This window comes from Pseudorca crassidens, chromosome 3 (genome assembly GCF_039906515.1).
Source record: "Pseudorca crassidens isolate mPseCra1 chromosome 3, mPseCra1.hap1, whole genome shotgun sequence".
Classification (NCBI taxonomy): Eukaryota; Metazoa; Chordata; class Mammalia; order Artiodactyla; family Delphinidae; genus Pseudorca; species Pseudorca crassidens.
In genome coordinates, this window is record NC_090298.1 from 106,144,827 (window position 1) to 106,164,243 (window position 19,417).

At 33.2% G+C, this 19,417-nt stretch overlaps 1 protein-coding gene and 1 long non-coding RNA gene across 6 annotated transcripts in view; one reads left to right on the forward strand and one right to left on the reverse strand.

The window, feature by feature from the left end:
- The window catches only part of SLC12A2 (solute carrier family 12 member 2), a 109,276-nt gene extending 91,891 nt beyond the window's left edge, over positions 1-17,385 (forward strand). Inside the window, exons 20-27 of one of the 2 annotated variants that reach the window (XM_067731627.1) lie at positions 901-1,026; positions 3,837-3,884; positions 5,339-5,461; positions 6,955-7,066; positions 8,794-8,880; positions 10,159-10,294; positions 13,146-13,213; positions 14,454-17,385. In XM_067731627.1, the coding sequence (XP_067587728.1) occupies positions 901-1,026; positions 3,837-3,884; positions 5,339-5,461; positions 6,955-7,066; positions 8,794-8,880; positions 10,159-10,294; positions 13,146-13,213; positions 14,454-14,589 (836 nt within the window). In that variant the 3' untranslated portion in view covers positions 14,590-17,385. The remainder of the gene's footprint in view (positions 1-900; positions 1,027-3,836; positions 3,885-5,338; positions 5,462-6,954; positions 7,067-8,793; positions 8,881-10,158; positions 10,295-13,145; positions 13,214-14,453) is intronic. The other variant, XM_067731628.1, reaches the window with a different exon arrangement.
- The window catches only part of LOC137221627 (uncharacterized), a 49,660-nt gene that overhangs the window by 22,978 nt on the left and 7,265 nt on the right, over positions 1-19,417 (reverse strand). The gene's annotated exons all lie outside the window — the stretch shown is intronic.

Consider the following 19,417-nt stretch of genomic DNA (forward strand, 5'->3'; position numbering starts at 1 on the left):
TTTTCACGTGTTTATAATCATAAGAATTGTTTTGAAAGTCTCCTTATTCATCATTAAGATTTGGAGACAGGAATTTGCTTTAGCACAGGGCTTAAGAGCATAGGCCGTAGAGTCAGATATGCTTTGCAAATTCCAGCTTTTTCTCTTAGTAGTTTTGTAGCTGGGGCAAATTTGTTGACTTCCAAGCCTCAGTTTCCTCATCTTTATTCATAAGGCTATTGTGAAGATACTGTCTGTGAAGCTCTTAGCATAGTGCTGGCACTGAGGCTTACATACTTTCTATTGTTATTTCTCTTAATATACACATATCAGTGATGAGGATTATGGATAGAAGATCAATTTCATATTATGTTTGTCTTTATGATAAATCTTTTTTATTGTGGAAGCTAAACGTTTACTAACTCCTTCCCAAAAAACAAAAAATGAAGAAAGTGCTTTAAAAATAGACGGCAATTTCACCATGAGCTTACGAAAGAACTCTATCCCCTAGTTTTGGCTTTATAGTCATGGGTATAATTTTTCACTGTTGTCTGTCATCTTATATGTATATGAACATTTGTCACATCCTAAATTTTTTCATGTGTAAATGACTTTTAGAGTAGAGTTGGTTCACATTTTATACATCATTCTTTTGTGTACCAGATTCTTATGTTCTGTACATCTCACTCATTACTGATTCCCCATCACCTAATTCAAATGTCTGACAGTTAGTTGTGGCTAAAGATATTTAGTTGAATAGTCATTTCAAAATTGATTGTCACATTTGTTTATAATAAGAAATTATTCATTATAAGCTTACCATTATCAACTTTGCTTAAAATTGTCATTTAATTGCTATTATACCATGATGCCCTCTTGTTAAAAGATTCAGATAACATTTTGAATACTTTATGTCTACAGAAGAATTACTGTCATCACAAGAGAAGTCTCCTGGTGTTAAGGATGTGGTACTAAGTGTGGAGTATAGTAAAAAATCAGATTTAGATACTTCTAAACCATCTAGCGAAAAATCAATTACACATAAAGGTAATTTTTATTCAAACAAGAAGTTTTATTAATGGTAATGTTTTAATTTTGGAAGAAATAGTTTTTATTATATGGTATGTCTTACAAAGTAACCAGTTCTCAAACGTGTATTGTTCATTTCTAGTTGCTCAGGTAAAATTTATGCCTTTCCAAAATGGCTACAAATGATTATTTTTAAGGTATTAAGTAGATCATAGAACAGAAACCATGCCAGTTTATTAAACATGCTCTTGTATGTTTTTATTTATACTTAATTTTAATTTAAAGCATAGATTAATCTGAACTTGGAAAGAAACATGGTAGTTTTGGAGTAATGTGTATATAGCATATGATAACACTGAAAGGAATGATGTTTATAAAATTAGTTTACATAATTTTTTTTGTAAATCAAGATACTTCAATACCAGGGGTTTTGTTTATGTGCTGAGATACTCAGAATATTTTTACATCTACTGTACCTGGTATTGTTCAGGTAAAACAGTGTAGTAAAATATCAAGTGTAATTTTATTGCTCAATGTAGTCTCCTCCCAAGAAATGAGCAATTTACGTTTGTCTGCTGAACTGTTGGGCCATAATTACAGAAATAAATACTCCTGGTGGCTAATGTGGTTTAAGCCACAAAAAGATTTCCAAATCTCCTGAGACTTTGGGATAATTTCATCCACAAATCTCTATGTCATGTTTATGAGAAGGAAAGAGGAATGACTTCCAAATCTTACTCTCCCACCCTCACTCTCCTACCTCTGTTCAGCCTAGTATCTCCATCTGTCCTACTCCCAGCTGACATGCAACAAGAAAAATCTGCACTGTAAATCATCAAACCGTATCATACTTTTGCTTCCTGTAAAATAATTACCATTCTTTTTCTGAAATTGATAACCTTGGACAACTCCTATCTCTGAAATCTCTTCTAGATTATTTAGAAGCATTAATGTTGCTTTTTTCTTTCCTCCTTATTTACCTTGTTTGCTTAGAGTAGTGGTAGTTGAGAGTTTAGTTGAGACCCATTTTCCATATCAATTCTTTGCTGGCTTGATTATAATCTTTTTTTTTCTATTTCACCTCAAAATTCTATAAACTGGTTCTGATAACTCTTCTTATGTTCCTGCATTTATTTTTAGTTTGTGGTATACATTCTTTCATTTCCTCTTGTTTGTTGTTGTTGTCCTTTTCTCTTGCCTAAAACAGATCCTTTCTTTATGGAATCTGTTAGGAATTAACAGGTAAAACTATGATAGGAGGAGAAGTAATATATTTATCAGGCATCTACTGTTCCTCTCACATTGTAGTAGATGTTATCCATTCATTAGCTCATTAATGTATATCACAATCTTATGAAGTCTATTTTTATAGAGTAGGGAACTGGGTCAGTACATTTCTACTCATCTTTTTATTATAAAAATGTAAACGCCTTTAACTTAGTTTAAATCATTTTTCAGTGTCAAGATTTCCTTGACATTTCTGAGCTCTTTGAAATGAATACAGAATGTCCATAGTTATATTTATGTTTTTTATTATCATTAAAAATAGATAATATCAAATATCTACTTTATATGAACAGTAATATTTAATACTATTAAATTAAATGTAATAATTGAAATGTTTCTTGTTCCATAACAGGCATAAAAATTAGCATTCAAAAATAGCATTTATTTTGTGCTTATTTTCTATTTAGCCAATTATTTTCAAAATTAGTACAGAAAATATAGGAAAGTTTATATAATTTTAAACGTCTTCAGAATTATAAACATTCTGGTATAGTTATTATATTTCGTACGTCTGTCTTATTGAGGCATACAGTATGCAGAGGGACAGAAAGAGTACCCTTTGAATATATGTTTTGTGCTAGGCACTGAGCTGAGTGCATTAATGCTTGCAATATGACAACCTTAAGAGGTAGGTATTGTTCACCCTTTTAACAAATGAGGAAAGTGAGGAGTTAAGTAAAGTAACTAGCTTAAGGTCACACGGCTAGAAGAAGGGTTAGAGGTAATCTTGGAATGCTGGGAGTCTGACTCAAGAGCCCACTGCAGTGTACTCTTTCCTGTCCAAGTTGGGAGTTTTATGTGCCTTAAACAAATAGTACAGCTTAGAATAGGAAAAAAATTTCAGATTAGGAAAACTATTAACCCTAGGAAATATTTATAGGTATGTAAATGGACCAACATATGCTATATACATGCATGTACACACACACGTGTATATATGTGTGTATATATATATACATATATATACACACATATACATATATGTATATATATAAATTTATGTATTTGAAAAATCACTCCTGTATAACCTGGCATTTTATATAAACCAAAGGACTCTTGTCTCTGATCAAATTCCTAAATATTTCAAGTGGTGATTAATTTTTACAAATACCAAATATATCTATTAAGTGCTTCTAAAATTCCTTGTCAGTCATTTGCACAGTGATGCAGTGGCATGTTTGAAATTTATGTATTACTTGCAACATCAGTTTTATAATATCATATTTCTACTTTATAAGCCAGAGCAACTAATTTCAAGTATGAAAGTTTAAAAGTTTAAAAATTCTAAAGTTTTTGTCCGTTTTACAGGAATGAAATTTAGGGGTGGGTGTTACTCAGTAGCCCTGTTGGAGGAGTCTAAAATATGTTTGCTTTTTCAAATCCTGAACACTCAGTGTAGAAAATATCTTCAGTCTTAATTATTTTTCACACTGTTTCTTCATACTATGTTTTATTTATAAATGTGTTCTAGTTACATTTTCATTATTTTATTAATAAGAAGGCAATTAACTTATATTTTGTGTTTTTTAAACATAATCTAGATGAGGAAGAGGATGGCAAGACTCCAACTCAACCACTGTTGAAAAAAGGCAGGCATTTTTCATCATTTTATTTTAATCCTTTTTCTCATACTGTTAATTCTTTAACTCCAATCTTATTATTTTCTTTCTTTGCCTTGGTTTTTATTTCCATGGTGAGGTGATGTTACAGTTTTTTATTAAATGCAGATTAGAAAAATTATCATTAGGCCAACTAAAGCATTAAATTACCCCAGGAAAAGGTGATATATCAAAGACAAATTCTTTTATATCAAAGACAAATTCTTTTAAATCATGGTAGTATTTCAGAAATATTCAAATCCTGAAAGTCAGTATTTTAATTTTTAAATTTAAACTGCATGGTTTAGATGATAAGTAGAGACACTGAAATAGGTTTATTTACAGTGTCACTTGCATTCTTTACCATCAGTTGTACCCAGCCAAGCCCTTAATTTTGATACTAATATATTTCTCATTTCAAAAATTACAATATTTCTCACAGTCCTGCTGCGTTTGGGAGATACAGTCATGTCAACGTACATGAATTTTATGAGAAGGAGATAGAGGTGAGAGTTATGGAGCAGTGTGGTTTGGTAGCCATATTATTTCATCATGCAAAATCATTCGTCATGTTTTGCGTACATCATGGCAGCATGAAAAGTGAATGACAGACATTCTACAAAAGTGATCAGACTTCCTTCTGTGGATTTATGCTTTTAAAATTTGGTGTAGGGATTTCATTATAGTCATTTGCTTGCTCACAGAGTCGGTGCTGATTTTTTTTTTCTTCCTTTTTAATTCCTGGGGATACATAATGGGAACTCCCTTGATAAATTGTTCTTTAGACCTACAGTAGATGGGTGCCCTTCCTAGGAGTTCCCACAGTCTTTCTGTGATTCAAAGAAAGATGTGGTGGTTATATGGCTTTAGAATTGGGCCTCACATATTGAGGGGACAAAAGTTAGGTATAGATGAGGGAGTTTTTCCTTAGATTGAGAGGTTTCATTGTGATAACTGCATGACTGTATTGATATGTCTCCCATTTCTTTCTGTCTTTTATATTACAGATAACGTTACATTTAAAATTTTTTTTGAGCTTTAAATTATTGAGAAACCAGATTACAAAAGAAATTATGTTCATGGAACGGGCATAAGCTTAATTTGCCCAGTTAGCCTGAAACAGCTTTTCAAAAATCAAAATCTAGCGATCATAATTTTCTTTAGTAGTTTTTATGATTCTCTTTCATTCAAAATGCTTCAAAATATTAGAAATTAGGCAAGATAATTTGGATGAGTTTAGGTATTATAGAGATATTATTTATCTGTAACCCTTTTAAAAGTATATTTAAATTATAAACAACTATAACCTTATGATTGATGTCATATATACAACTACATTATAAACATTTGAATATACAAAAGTTAGGGAACTATGGGAATTTAGCAAAATATACTTTAATATTTACCTTCTCCCTAATATCTTATTTTTCTGCTTGATCCTTCAGAACCCAAAGGCCCTGCTGTGCCTTTAAATGTAGCTGACCAAAAGCTTCTTGAAGCCAGTACACAGTTTCAGAAAAAACAGGGAAAGAACACTATTGATGTCTGGTGGCTTTTTGATGATGGAGGTAAGGTTGCTAATATATGTTTTTAAGAAGTTTAAATTTTCTGAAGTTTTGGGGGTAGTACTAGGAAATGGTATATACTCTTCATTGACCCCATTCCCGTTAAGCCAGGTCCCCCAAAGCAACAGGATTAGTTCCAGAATCAGGCATCACACTTTGTTGTCCTGTCCCTTCAGTATCCTTCAAATTGAAAGTTGCTCAGTCCTTCCTTGAGCTTCATGACTTTAACATTATTTTTAGATATTACAGACCATTTTGTACAATGTCACTTGATTTGGAGTGCTGTTTAATGATTCATCATAATTAGTTTCTGTGGGTAGAAATATCACAGAAGTGATGCTGTGCCCTTCTGTCTGCGTCTTATCAGGTGGCATGGTGTTGATTTGTCTCATCACTGGTGAAGGTAGCTTTGACCATTGAGTAAGGTGGTTTTCCCAAGGTTTATATACTGAAAACTTATCGTTACCCCCTTTCATGATTATGATATTTGGGGCATGGGGAGTTACTTTGAGACTATGCACATATACCATCATTACTGCTATTTTTGGCACCATCTTTAGCATCCATTGATATTTCTGCCTGAATTTATTCTTGCTGTTACAATTGTTGTGGTGTGTTTGTGGTGTCCAAATGGTGATTTTTCCAATCCTGTCATGTCTTCATTTATTAGTTGGTGTTTAACTATAAAGAGGAGCTTTCTCTTTACTTCTGTGTGGACTTATGGATTCCTGTTTTATTCAGTGGATTATGATTTTTTCATTCTCATAGTTTGTTTTGATGTTGTCCCAGATTTGGCCAGCAGTATTCTCTTTAGGATAACTTCTGTGTCCATTTGTCATGTCCAAATCATTCTTTATTTTCTGATAAAATAAGACATTCCAGGCTCAGTTGTGTACTTTACCTACACCAACACTTGAATCACCCTTTATCCAAAGAGGCTTGATTCCTTTTAGTGGAGAATGGTATTTAGAAACAAAGGTCAGGGCATTAGAAATGCCCGTTTCTACTAGGGTGTGACTGCTCCCAGGCCCTCTTAGTGGACAGATGTAGGAAACACACCCCCCCACCCCCACCCCCACACACCTATTTGTATATACAGGTATAGATTGAAACCACTTCCATTGCAACACTGCAGGGTTCACTCCAGCTTCTCCCTTTTTATGTTTCTCATTCCATTGAGAAACATGGCTCCCGTTAGCTTCAGTGAATACTCTCTTTTCCTCAGTCCTGATATAACCAGTCTCCCTACCCTGCCAGGCCACTATCTCATTTCTTTGACTTCCTCGCGTGGGCCCTGACTCCACTGGGCCTCTCTCCTTATTCAGGCCAAGTGGCTTTTTGACTGAATTATTAAGGAAGGACTGAAAGAACAAAAGAACAATTTTCTTTCATATTGAGTTATAATAAAGGTGTTTTTAGCAACTAACTTGAATTAAAAGTTCTTAATTGAGAAATTAGTGTTTTAATAAGTGATTTGTTATATTTTTATGATTCAGGTTTGACCTTATTGATACCTTATCTTCTGACTACCAAGAAAAAGTGGAAAGATTGTAAGATCAGAGTATTCATTGGTGGAAAAATAAACAGAATAGACCATGACCGGAGAGCGTAAGTCTGTTTTAAATTGATGGGCATTTATCTAGTAGTACTTCATTATTTCAATATAGATTTGATAGGGATAACAATTAGACAACACAGAAAATGTCAGTCATGTTGCTCTGTTCTGTAGTGAAGCTGAAAAGTCTAGTTAAACAAGTAAAACCTCATTCTCTTTTAGTCTTAACGTTTCAGTTTAGATTCTTGGTTTTACTTATATGTAATATTTTTTAACGTATTAACATTTTAGAAAATCTTTATTAAATACTTGCAGCATCAAAGTGTTAAGCAGCCTTTTTTAAAAAGAAAAATCGGTAAAAAATACACAAAAGTGATATTTGTATATGCGTTATATTTTGTAGACTTCTAGACAACAGAAATGCAGGATGGCATTGTCCATTTTCTTATTTCTGTCTGTCCTGTCACAATTCTAGTTCTGGTTTCATTGCTTCTCTAAGTACACTGTGTCTCATCTCTGATCATTTCGTAATATATCATGCATATTGCTCCCAATTTCACATTTAGAAAGCAAAGCTTTGATCATGTGATGCCTCTGCCCCAAATATTTTTAACTTCTCTGTTACACACCACAGAGAGTCTAGGCGACAGGGCCCTTTACAATCTGTCCTCCTGTTTCCTTTCTGTCTCTATCTCCTATTCCCCCAAATACGCCTTGTACTTCAGTTTACATTTCTACATCTGCTCTAAACAAACATATGATTTCAGACTTTCACTTCTTTGCCTGCTCTCATCTGTCTACTACAAATAGTTCTTCACTTGCCTCCTCCCTTCTCTGTTAAAATAACTCCCTTCTTTAAAACCCCAGTACTTATTGTCACCTTCCTCATAACGCCTTCCCTGTTTCTTTCTAGTTGTTACATTCCCTTCCTGAAACACGATATACTTGATACCAATCATTACATTCTGAGGCTTGAATTATTTTCTTATCTTAGATTTGAGTTTTGTGGGTCCTATAACACATATTAGGCACTTAGTAGCTTTACACTGGAGTTGAGCTAAGTGTTTATACATTTCAAATCATGAATTATGCAAGAAATACTAGTAATTTAAAAGTTAAACCTATAGCTTGTTTGTTTTCTGTTACCTTAATTTAGAAAACTCATTTTATTAAAAATAAAATCCTGTTTTGTTAATTGCTTTTCCTGTATGTGTGTTTCAACTTTTTTGTTGTTACCACCAAAGTTTAATTGCCAACTCTGCCTCCAAAAAGGTATTTATTTACTGAAAAATTAGAGGCTTATTGGAGCTCCTTTTCACGTTTGTCCCAGTTTAAAAAAAAAAAAAAAAAAAAAAAAGCTGTGAACTTAATCTGCCATCAGTTATAGCTTCAGTTTTGCCCGAAAAGTCAGAGTTGGACCTTGAAATATGCATTATTTGTGGATAGAAGAATAATCCAAAAATAATTTTAAAATAACTGTTTACTAGTTTTTACTGAAATACATATACTTACGAATATAATTTGACTAAAATTAACTTTAAAAAAACTAGTTGCCATTCAGATTTCATTATTAATGTCTTGCTCTGTCCATTCATTATTGGATACTAAGGAGAGATTCAGAGAAAGTAAAAGAATACAACACAAGTTTCTACTCAGAATTTAGATGTCTACTTTGTAAGTTAATTCAGATGGACTCTGTTTAGTACCTATCGATTCAGCCCTAAATAGAATAAGAATACTTCTATATACATCCTTCATGTGTCTCAATGCTTTGTTCTAGGATGGCTACTTTGCTTAGCAAGTTCCGGATAGACTTCTCTGATATCATGGTCTTAGGAGATATTAATACTAAACCAAAGAAAGAAAAGTAAGTTATTGGATTAATTACTTTGTATAAATTTCTGATTCTTTTATGGATGACCTACTCAGACATGCTAACAGATCATTTAACTTAAACTAATTACCTGGGGACTTTGCCTGCTGTTAGTTACATGTGAAGTCAGCTTGTTTTTAATCTAGCAGATAGTTGGCATGCCTATTGCAGATACTGAAGTAAGTCTAAAGGGTTTTTAATATTTAGAGAAGAATTCAATTACTGATTTACAAGTAGTTTTTGAAAATCATTAGTGCCACAGAAATTCCACATGGTTCTTTAAATTTCCATTGTTCATTATGACCACTCAGTCCTTACTCCACATGTGTAATACTTTCCACTATTTTGTTTTTTTACTGAAATAGGGTAAAAAATAAATCTAAGAATTTGCCTATAGTAATTGCATTCACAATTCTCAAGAGTCAAAGAAAAGTAGACTTGTGGACTATTCTACCTGGGAATGGTATATGGAAGTTGTTATAATTATATATATTTATATTACTGTACATAATTTTAATTACTTTCAGATATATGTTGAATATATGATGAAGCTGGTATAAAGAATTCATTTTAAGTAGAGAACAGTAAGGTATACCTTGTAAGGTTGTAGTCAGGGAGACATTTTTTTCTCTTATAGAAGAATATATACTAGGAGATTTGTATGAGACTAGTTCTGAAAAATATGTTTTTCACATTCATAGAGGTTTAGAATGCTGTTCATGTTCTTCCACTATCTTTTGTCCTTTTTAGTATCTTTGGACCTACAGCTTAATTCTGGATCTTAAATGTTTAATATCTGCCCTTTCCTCCCTTCAAAATGTTCTAGTACCTTTTCTTACACTACTTCTCTTCAGTGGTACTTGAACTGGGAAAGCAATTGAGTGTTTTGAGTAAAGGAGTAACACAATTAGACTTATTGTTTAACAGGATCATTTTGGCTTATGTGATAAAATTTATTTAGGTTGGCGGGCTGGGGTATAGGAGCAGGGGCAGATACAAGGAAACCTGCACTAGCAGTTAAAATTTCAGTTCTTTTATTATGAATATGATTCTAAATTTCTAACCAGTTAGAGAAACTAGTGATTGCTATTTTCAAAATAAATTGCCAGAGTGATTGTTATAGTCAGAGTATGGAAGGGAGCACGATGGTTGGAAAACACTAACTTCTATAGTTATAATTACACTAACTTTTCAAGTTATGATTTAGTGTTTAAGATCTTACTGTTAAGTAATTCAGCATAAGGTTAATTACCTGTATTCTGTTTTTCTAAGTATTGTAGCTTTTGATGAAATGATTGAGCCATACAGACTTCATGAAGATGATAAAGAACAAGATATTGCAGATAAAATGAAAGAAGATGAACCATGGCGAGTAACAGATAATGAGCTTGAACTTTATAAGACCAAGGTATTCTTTCTCTCCTGCTTCCTTTTCATTAATCTTCCATGTGATTTTTTTAAAAAATAACTTAAGACATATGTATCAAGAACTGCAGTGGGACATTAAAAGGATCATACACCATAATCAAGTGGGGTTTCTCCCAGGAATGCAAGGATTCTTCAGTATTTGCAAATCAATCAGTGTGATACACCATATTAACAAATTGAAGGAGAAAAAGCATATGATCATCTCAATAGATGCAGAAAAAGTTTTCGACAAAATTCAACACCCATTTATGATAAAAACCCTCCAGAAAGTAGGCATAGAAGGAACTTTCCTCAACATAATAAAGGCCATATATGACAAACCCACAGCCAACATCGTCCTCAATGCTGAAAAACTGAAACCATTTCCTCTAAGATCAGGAACAACACAAGGTTGCCCACTCTCACCACTATTACTCAACATAGTTTTGGAAGTTTTAGCCACAGCAATCAGAGAAGAAAAAGAAATAAAAGGAATCCAAATCAGAAAAGAAGAAGTAAAGCTGTTACTGTTTGCAGATGACATGATACTATACATAGAGAATCCTAAAGATGCTATCAGAAAACTACTAGAGCTAATCAATGAATTTGGTAAAGTAACAGGGTACAAAATTAATGCACAGAAATCTCTTGCATTCCTATACACTAATGATGAAAAATCTGAACGTGAAATTAAGGAAACACTCCCATTTACCATTGCAACAAAAAGAATAAAATACCTAGGAATAAACCTACCTAAGGAGACGAAAGACCTGTATGCAGAAAATTATGACACTAATGAAAGAAATTAAAGATGATACAAATAGATGGAGAGATATACCATGTTCTTGGATTGGAAGAATCAACATTGTGAAAATGACTCTACTACCCAAAGCAATCTACAGATTCAATGCAATCCCTATCAAACTACCACTGGCATTTTTCACAGAACTAGAACAAAAAATTTCATAATTTGTATGGAAACACAAAAGACCCCGAATAGCCAAAGCAATCTTGAGAAAGAAAAAACGGAGCTGGAGGAATCAGGCTCCCTGACTTCAGACTATACTACAAAGCTACAGTAATCAAGGCAGTATGGTACTGGCACAAAAACAGAAATATAGATCAATGGAACAGGATAGAAGGCCCAGAGATAAACCCATGCACATATGGTCACCTTATCATTGATAAAGGAGGCAAGAATATACAGTGGAGAAAAGACAGCCTCTTCAATAAGTGGTGCTGGGAAAACTGGACAGGTACATGTAAAAGTATGAAATGCTAACACTCCCTAACACCATACACAAAAATAAACTCAAAATGGATTAAAGACCTAAATGTAAGGCCAGACACTATCAAACTCTTAGAGGAAAACATAGGCAGAACACTCTATGACATAAATCACAGCAAGATCCTTTTGAACCCACCTCCTAGAGAAATGGAAATAAAAACAAAAATAAACAAATGGGACCTAATGAAACTTAAAAGCTTTTGCACAGCAAAGGAAACCATAAACAAGATGAAAAGACCACCCTCAGAATGGGAGAAAATATTTGCAGATGAAGCAACTGACAAAGGATTAATCTCCAAAATTTACAAGCAGCTCATGCAGCTCAATATCAAAAAAAACAACCCAATCCAAAAATGGGCAGAAGACCTAAATAGACATTTCTCCAAAGAAGATATACAGATTGCCAACAAACACATGAAAGGATGCTCAACATCATTAATCATTAGAGAAATGCAAATCAAAACTACAATGGGATATCATCTCACACCGGTCAGAATCGCCATCATCAAAAAATCTACAAACAATAAATGCTGGAGAGGGTGTGAAGAAAAGGGAACCCTCTTGCACTCTTGGTGGGAATGTAAATTGATACAGCCACTATGGAGAACAGTATGGAGGTTCCTTAAAAAACTGAACATAGAACTACCATATGACCCAGCAATCCCACTACTGGGCATATACCCTGAGAAAACAGTAATTCAAAATCATGTACCAAAATGTTCACTGCAGCTCTATTTCCAATAGCCAGGACATGGAAGCAACCTAAGTGTCCATCAACAGATGAATGGATAAAGAAGATGTGGCACATATATACGTTGGAATATTACTCAGCCATAAAAAGAAACGAAATTGAGTTATTTGTAGTGAGGTGGATGGACCTAGAGTCTGTCATACAGAGTGAAGTAAGTCAGAAAGAGAAAAACAAATACCGTATGCTAACACATATATATGGAATCTAAGGGAAAAAAAAAAGTTCATGAAGAACCTAGGGGCAAGACAGGAATAAAGACACAGACCTACTAGAGAATGGACTTGAGGATATGGGGAGGGGGAAGGGTAAGCTGTGACAAAGTGAGAGAGTGGCATGGACATATATACACTACCAAACGTAAAACAGATGGCTAGTGGGAAGCAGCCGCATAGCACAGGGAGATCAGCTCGGTGCTTTGTGACCACCTAGAGGGGTGGGATAGGGAGGGTGGGAGGGAGGGAGACGCAAGAGGGAAGAGATATGGGAACATATGTATATGTATAACTGATTCACTTTGTTATAAAGCAGAAACACACCATTGTAAAGCAATTATACTCCAATAAAGATGTTAAAAAAAAAAAAAAGAACTGCAGTTGGTTATGAGAGGAACCAGTGGTGTAAACTAAATCTACTTTAAGTTGTAATTATATTTGGATAGTGCAAAGCATTAATTTTTTTAAAATTCTGGAAAAGATATTTTTATTATACCAAAATTGATTTTGGTTTCTTTTTGTCTACTTAATAGCTTTATGAACCAGGGTAAATTCCAGTTTTCAAAAGGTCTAGTAATGACTTTGTTCTGTTTTATTTCAGACATACCGGCAGATCAGGTTAAATGAATTATTAAAGGAACATTCAAACACAGCTAATATCATTGTCATGTAAGTAATACCTATACAAAGATTTCCTTGGGTATTCATTTTATGATAATTCAATTAGGATTCATTTCTATTACCAAGTATATATAACATCCATAATGACTTTGTGGTTATGAGGAAAAATACTTATTAAATATACGTTGCTTTAAACATATGAAGAAATCATTTAAGATAGGAGGAAAGAAAAACAAAAATATTAACCTTAAGCTTGCATGAATCTAAGTACTTCTTTATCATAATAGTTTAATCTGCGATTTTTCCTTTATCCTTTTTCCCACTTTTAAAAAATCCCTTAGCTTTGGAAACACCACAGCATAGCCATCAACATTTGTGGGGTATGAGGGCTGCAAGTTAAAACGTCGATCCCAGGCAGCTTCTTCATAGAAATAACTCCATCAAGTTACGTGGAGGATTAAATTTAAAAAGTAGTTCCTATCTCAATTCCCACCAAGTTCCCACACACAAAATTTACATCTAAACGCATTGTCTTCACATTGAATATCGATGCTTATGCTTACTCTGGCTTTTCCTCCACTAAACCAGGTTAGCTAGATCTTTCTTGAACCCAAATTATCTCAGTCCTGGAGCCTGGGTCCTTATATAGGTAAAGAAGGCTCAGATCTCTGAAACATGCCAAATGATGAAATAAAGTAATACCAAAGGATTGTTAGTTTGATTAACAACAAATATTTAATACACCAGAAAATTTCAGATTTTGCTGATGATAATTAAGTATCTGTAATGGAAGTCGCTAAAACATAGAAAGCTGGAGAGAGACACTCTGTGGAGCAACTGGACATACTATCTACAATGTACAAATGGAAATGAAGAGTCCAGAGAGATAAAGGAAATTGAACATTAATATGTAGAATTATGTTTGAATTTCATTTGTCCATGTATAGATACCACTATCGAAATTCAGATAGAAGAATTTCTATCTAAAAGAATTCTAAGGGGAAATTTGAGGTTTAATGTTAGATACCAAATGTGTTAGGGTTTATAGAAATATTTATTTGCTATTCTTATTTTTGGAAATATTTTGTTCAAACTTGAAAAAAATGGGAATAATTATATGTGAGTATAGTAGTTACTACACTATATGCAGAATTTCCCTGCACTCAAAAATATTCTGTAACTATAGTAATTTTTAGTTACTATTACTGTGACTTAATTTGTAATTCTTACATTTTATTCTTCTCAACGTAAATGCATTGTCTAATTTCCTTTCTTTTTTTGATACCAGGAGTCTCCCAGTTGCACGAAAAGGTGCTGTGTCTAGTGCTCTCTACATGGCATGGTTAGAAGCTCTATCCAAGGACCTACCACCAATTCTCCTAGTCCGTGGGAATCATCAGAGTGTCCTTACCTTCTATTCTTAAATGTTCTGTCTGCACAGTGGACAGCCCTCCAGACGGTACTTCAGTGCCTAGTGAAGTAACTGCTATCACTGAAATCTTCAATGACACGTTAACATCACAAGGGCAAACTGACTTATTTTCACTATTTCATTAATTTGAAAGCACACAGAGAAGTTGCTCCATTGCTATGTGTATGGAGACTTCAGTTTTAGTCAATTCCTTATCTCTCTCTTAGTGAATGATGATTCCTTGTTGTTGGACTGAAGCTTGTGAGAGTAAAGTTTTCCTTTGCTACTTGAATAGCAATAAAAGTGTGTTAGTTTTTGATTGATGAAAGGAGTACAAAAAGCCTTTAGCCTTGAGGTGCCTTCTGAAATTAACCAAATTTCATCACTATATCCTCTTTTATAAATTTGTAGAATGTCAAACTTTGCCTTCAGCTATTTTTATTTCTAGTCTCTTTCACCTGAAAATAAAATGGACACTGCTTTTCTTTTTCCATTGACCAATTACTGTTGAGTACTGTATGTTTTCTATTACTTTTGTAAAGGTGTCTGTTAGATATTAAAGGTGAGAATTAGGGCGAGTTAATGAAAATGCAAGAAAAAAAATGGGAACCAAAAAGTGACCCCAAGTTTAGGTTTTCATGAATCTGTATCAATGTAGATCTAGGGGAAAAAAGGCCAAATAGACTTCTTTTTTTTAAACCTCTAATTGGCTGTTATTTATATCTTATTTGATTACTATTTCTTGAAACCTTAGGGAAGGTTGAAGATTTATCCAGTACTTCTATATACCATGCTGAAAAATCACATATTGTCATTCTTTAGACAAAAATCTTTAAGATCGTTAGACAAAAATCTTTAAGATCGTTTGTATTTATTAGAAGAAAGATCTGTCCTAATTTAGAGTTTTCCTCAAATCTGAGGAACTTTTACGAAATGCTAAAAGACTTTTCTGGAGGAAAATTAGACAAAGCATTGTTGTTTAATAGAATATTTCAATAAACACATGGAATATCACTGTATCATCCTTTTTATAAATAATTAAAATATTTAGTGTTTAATTGAATGGTTAAATGGACCACTGGTTTCTTAGTGAAATGTTTTTAGGCTCAATTCATTCAATTGTCAAGCTCATAGTCTTAATTAATATACTCAGGTTTGAACAGATTATTCTGAACATTTAAATTTAATCCATTCTTAATACTTTAAAACTTTTGTGTTAAGAAAAACTGCCAGTTTGTGCTTTTGAAATGTCTGTTTTGACATCATAGTCTACTAGTACCGTTTTGACAGTGCATTATGTACTGTTACTAAAAGCTTTATATGCAATTATTAATGTGAAGTTTTTCATTTTTTATTCAAGGAAGGATTTCCTAGAAACATTTCAAGGGATAATATGTCTACATATCTGTGTGTGTGTGTGTGTATATGTATATGCATACACAGATGCATATGTGTATTTATAATGACATGTTGCTGGTTTTTTGCATTTTAAAGTGATCAAGATTCATCAGATTATATTTTTTGTTTCAGTAAACATGAGTTCACAGATTGAAAGACAGGTTTCATGGAGAAGAAAGGTGATCGTTTGAAGGGCATATAACTTCACACAGTTATCATTCAGTTAGAAAATGGAGAACATTTCATCTAAAGTACTGTTCAGTGTGTTCATTGGTATAAGTTTCACTGGTGCAGAGTTTATGTAGGTTTTCATGAATCTTGATAGAAATCTATAAAATTACTACTGTTGTTCAGTAGTGCAATATTTTTGCTGCATGAGTATGAACTAAGTTAACACCATAGAGGAGATCTGATAATAATTTTAAATTCAGAATGTTAAGAGAATGAGGTAATTGTTTTTCTAACAGTTTTTTCCAATGTTATAACTCATAGCATTGTACCATTTATTGGAGGTTTTGTAGGGTTTGGAGGGAAAGACAGTAGAAATGTCATATTATTCAGTAAACAATATGTTTGAACTTTTAAAATGGTTAATAGGGCATAACTGAGTGCTGCTATCTTGAAATGTGCACAGGTACACATACTTTTTTTTTTTTTAAGTTTTTCCCATTCAGGAAAACATCATTGTGATCTATACTGCAGGAACCAAATGTCGTGCATCATACATATGTGTATAAAGTACATAAAATATATCTAAATATGCATAATGGGGGAGGGTAATATTGTCTGTGAAATAATGTTAAGAAGCTTTTCACTTTAAAAAATAATGCATTACTTTCACTTAACACTAGATACCAGGTCAAAATTTTCAAGGTTGTTGTAGTGCTCTAATAAATTTCAGCAATTAATTCTTAGAGATGCTAGCTAGTGTTGAAGCTATTCTACTCTATTTTATTTATGCTGAATTTCATTATTTTAATGCCAAAATTTTTTAAGTTCTAATCATTGGTGATAACTTGGAAATAAATAATTATGTAATGGCATATGACACGTCATTATTTCTATAGGTAAAAATTCAGTGGGTTTAGAGAATGGTGGTGTTAAGGTGATTATTAACAGTTAATTAAATCAGATATTTATTTGTTACATTATTTCATTTGTATTTTAGGTTTCCTTTTACATTCTTTTTTTATGCTTTCTGACATTACATATTTTTAAAGACTATGGAAAAATAATTTAAAGATTTGAGCTCTGGTGGATGTTTATGTACTAAGTTTGAAAATGTAATATTTTGATAATACTGTACTATAACTGTCACAGAAATGCATTTCTAATGTTTCACTGTTGAGTATTGCAGTTGCTGCTTTGTACAGAGGTTACTGCAATAAAGGAAGTGGATTCATTAAAACAATTTAATGTCTACTCTTATATTTTATAAATCTATGTCAACTTTGTGATTTAACCACATTTATACAATTTACTTCATGGATGTCTGAGTGTTTTAAATGGCTTTTACTTTAATATTCATGCCTTGGAAAAGTTGTTTGAAATTTTTCACTATCCTTAAGCCTTTGGAATAATCACTAGTTATATTGACAGTGAGACTGAGCCATATCAGATGCAGCTCATTTTGATATTTTGTAAATGATTTAACTTTTCTAATTCTGCTTTGTCTTTTGGTTAAAATCACATGGTTATGAATGAGGAAACTAGAAGATTAAAATGGATTCATAGCCCCTGAGTATAATTTGATTCTTTTCTTTCTAAGATTTTTGGCAAAGCTAATTTACAGTTTTACAAAGCATTTTCACTTTATCATTTGAACATTACAGTAGGTGTGTTATATGTTCAGGATAGCTATTTCTCTCTCTTCTACTATTTAGCTTGGAGCATTGTAGCAAATTCCCAAGGTCATGTCAACAAAGGATGTTGGCCTAGAGCACAGATCTTTCATCTTCAGGGATGTCGCCATTATACATTCACTGCTGCCCGATCCATAACTTAATGGCTGGAATAGGTTGGTCATCTCCAAACTACTCATATTTATCTGCCCAGCAAGTGTGTGCTCAGGTAATGCAAATTACAGTTACAAGTATAGATTGGCCACAGGCTACCTAATAGATCTGAAACAAATGTAAGTGTCCATTGTATGATCTTTGCTTTTTGCTTTTTCTCCAATAAGCTGCTGTTTGGGCCAGTTTGCTCACTTGTTTATGTGTATGGGGTGTTTATGAGAATTCAAAGGCAGCTATGAATGTGGCATTTACCATCAGAGCATCCAGTGGTTTTCAAAACAGGAATGTAATTACATATTTGAGCCAGCAGGGTTTTTTTGTTCTTTCACTGGGAATAAAAGATAAATGCTTTGATACACTTCTGTCTTTGTTTATGTATCAACAGGATGTCTGTAGGATCAGAGGAAATAGATGGTAGTTTAACTATCTGAGTAAAGACAGCAGAAGTCCTAGGATGCACTCATCAGAAAGTACTTTTTAGCTAGTTCAGATAGTAGATACATAAAAGGTATTGGTGGGTTAATCAGTTAGAAATACATTTTTTTGTAGACTGCTAAAATACCTGAAGAACTCAGTCTTCTTATAGAGTCTGGAGGCAATGGTTATAGACCTGTTTTACGTGTGGCACAGGAGTTTCAGGTAGGCTATTAAATGGTAGCATTAAGAACTTCAGCCCATTTTTTCCCCTTGAAGCTACAACTGAATTTTGTGTTACACAAGGTTAAGAGTTTGAAACTACTGTTTTAGAGGAAAATGTGAAGACTTCTGAATATGTCTCCTCCTGCAGCCTTACTTGTGGCTGCTGTCCTCACAGATCAGGAACTCATTCCCAAAAATGATGGTGTCTTGTTAACACATATCCTTTGTTCCACTTTTCTGGGATATGAATGCCAATTAGCAAGATACTCTGCCCACAGCTACAAATGAAATTTACTTGTTTAATCCACAGAATAGGATCAGTGATCCATGGATACTGAATGCAAAAACAGACCTCCCAGACTCGGTACTTGTCAAAATTTCATTAGAATACTGCTAATTAAGCTTTGGGGGTAGAGAATTGTGGAGATTTTATTCTGGAAGTGTTAACTTAGTCTGAAAAAGGGAAGTAGTTTACAGGATAATTTCATATCCAGCTCATATCTCTAATAACAGAGCAAAAACTTTTAAAAGTAAGGAGGCAGTGTGTTTTTGATTTACATATAGTACACAGAAGACATATAACAACTACTACTGTAAGATATGATTGCATTTGCTCTTTTAAAATTAAGTCCCAAGTAACCCATTTTTAAAAGGAGGTCATCACAGTTTGAAAAGGAGTGAGCTTTAAGAGTTTATCTGTATGAACAATATAACACAGGTTATTTTTATTTCAAGCACACAACATTTTTGCTTAAGCCATGAAAACTCCTTTGAGGTTCCTAGAAGTGT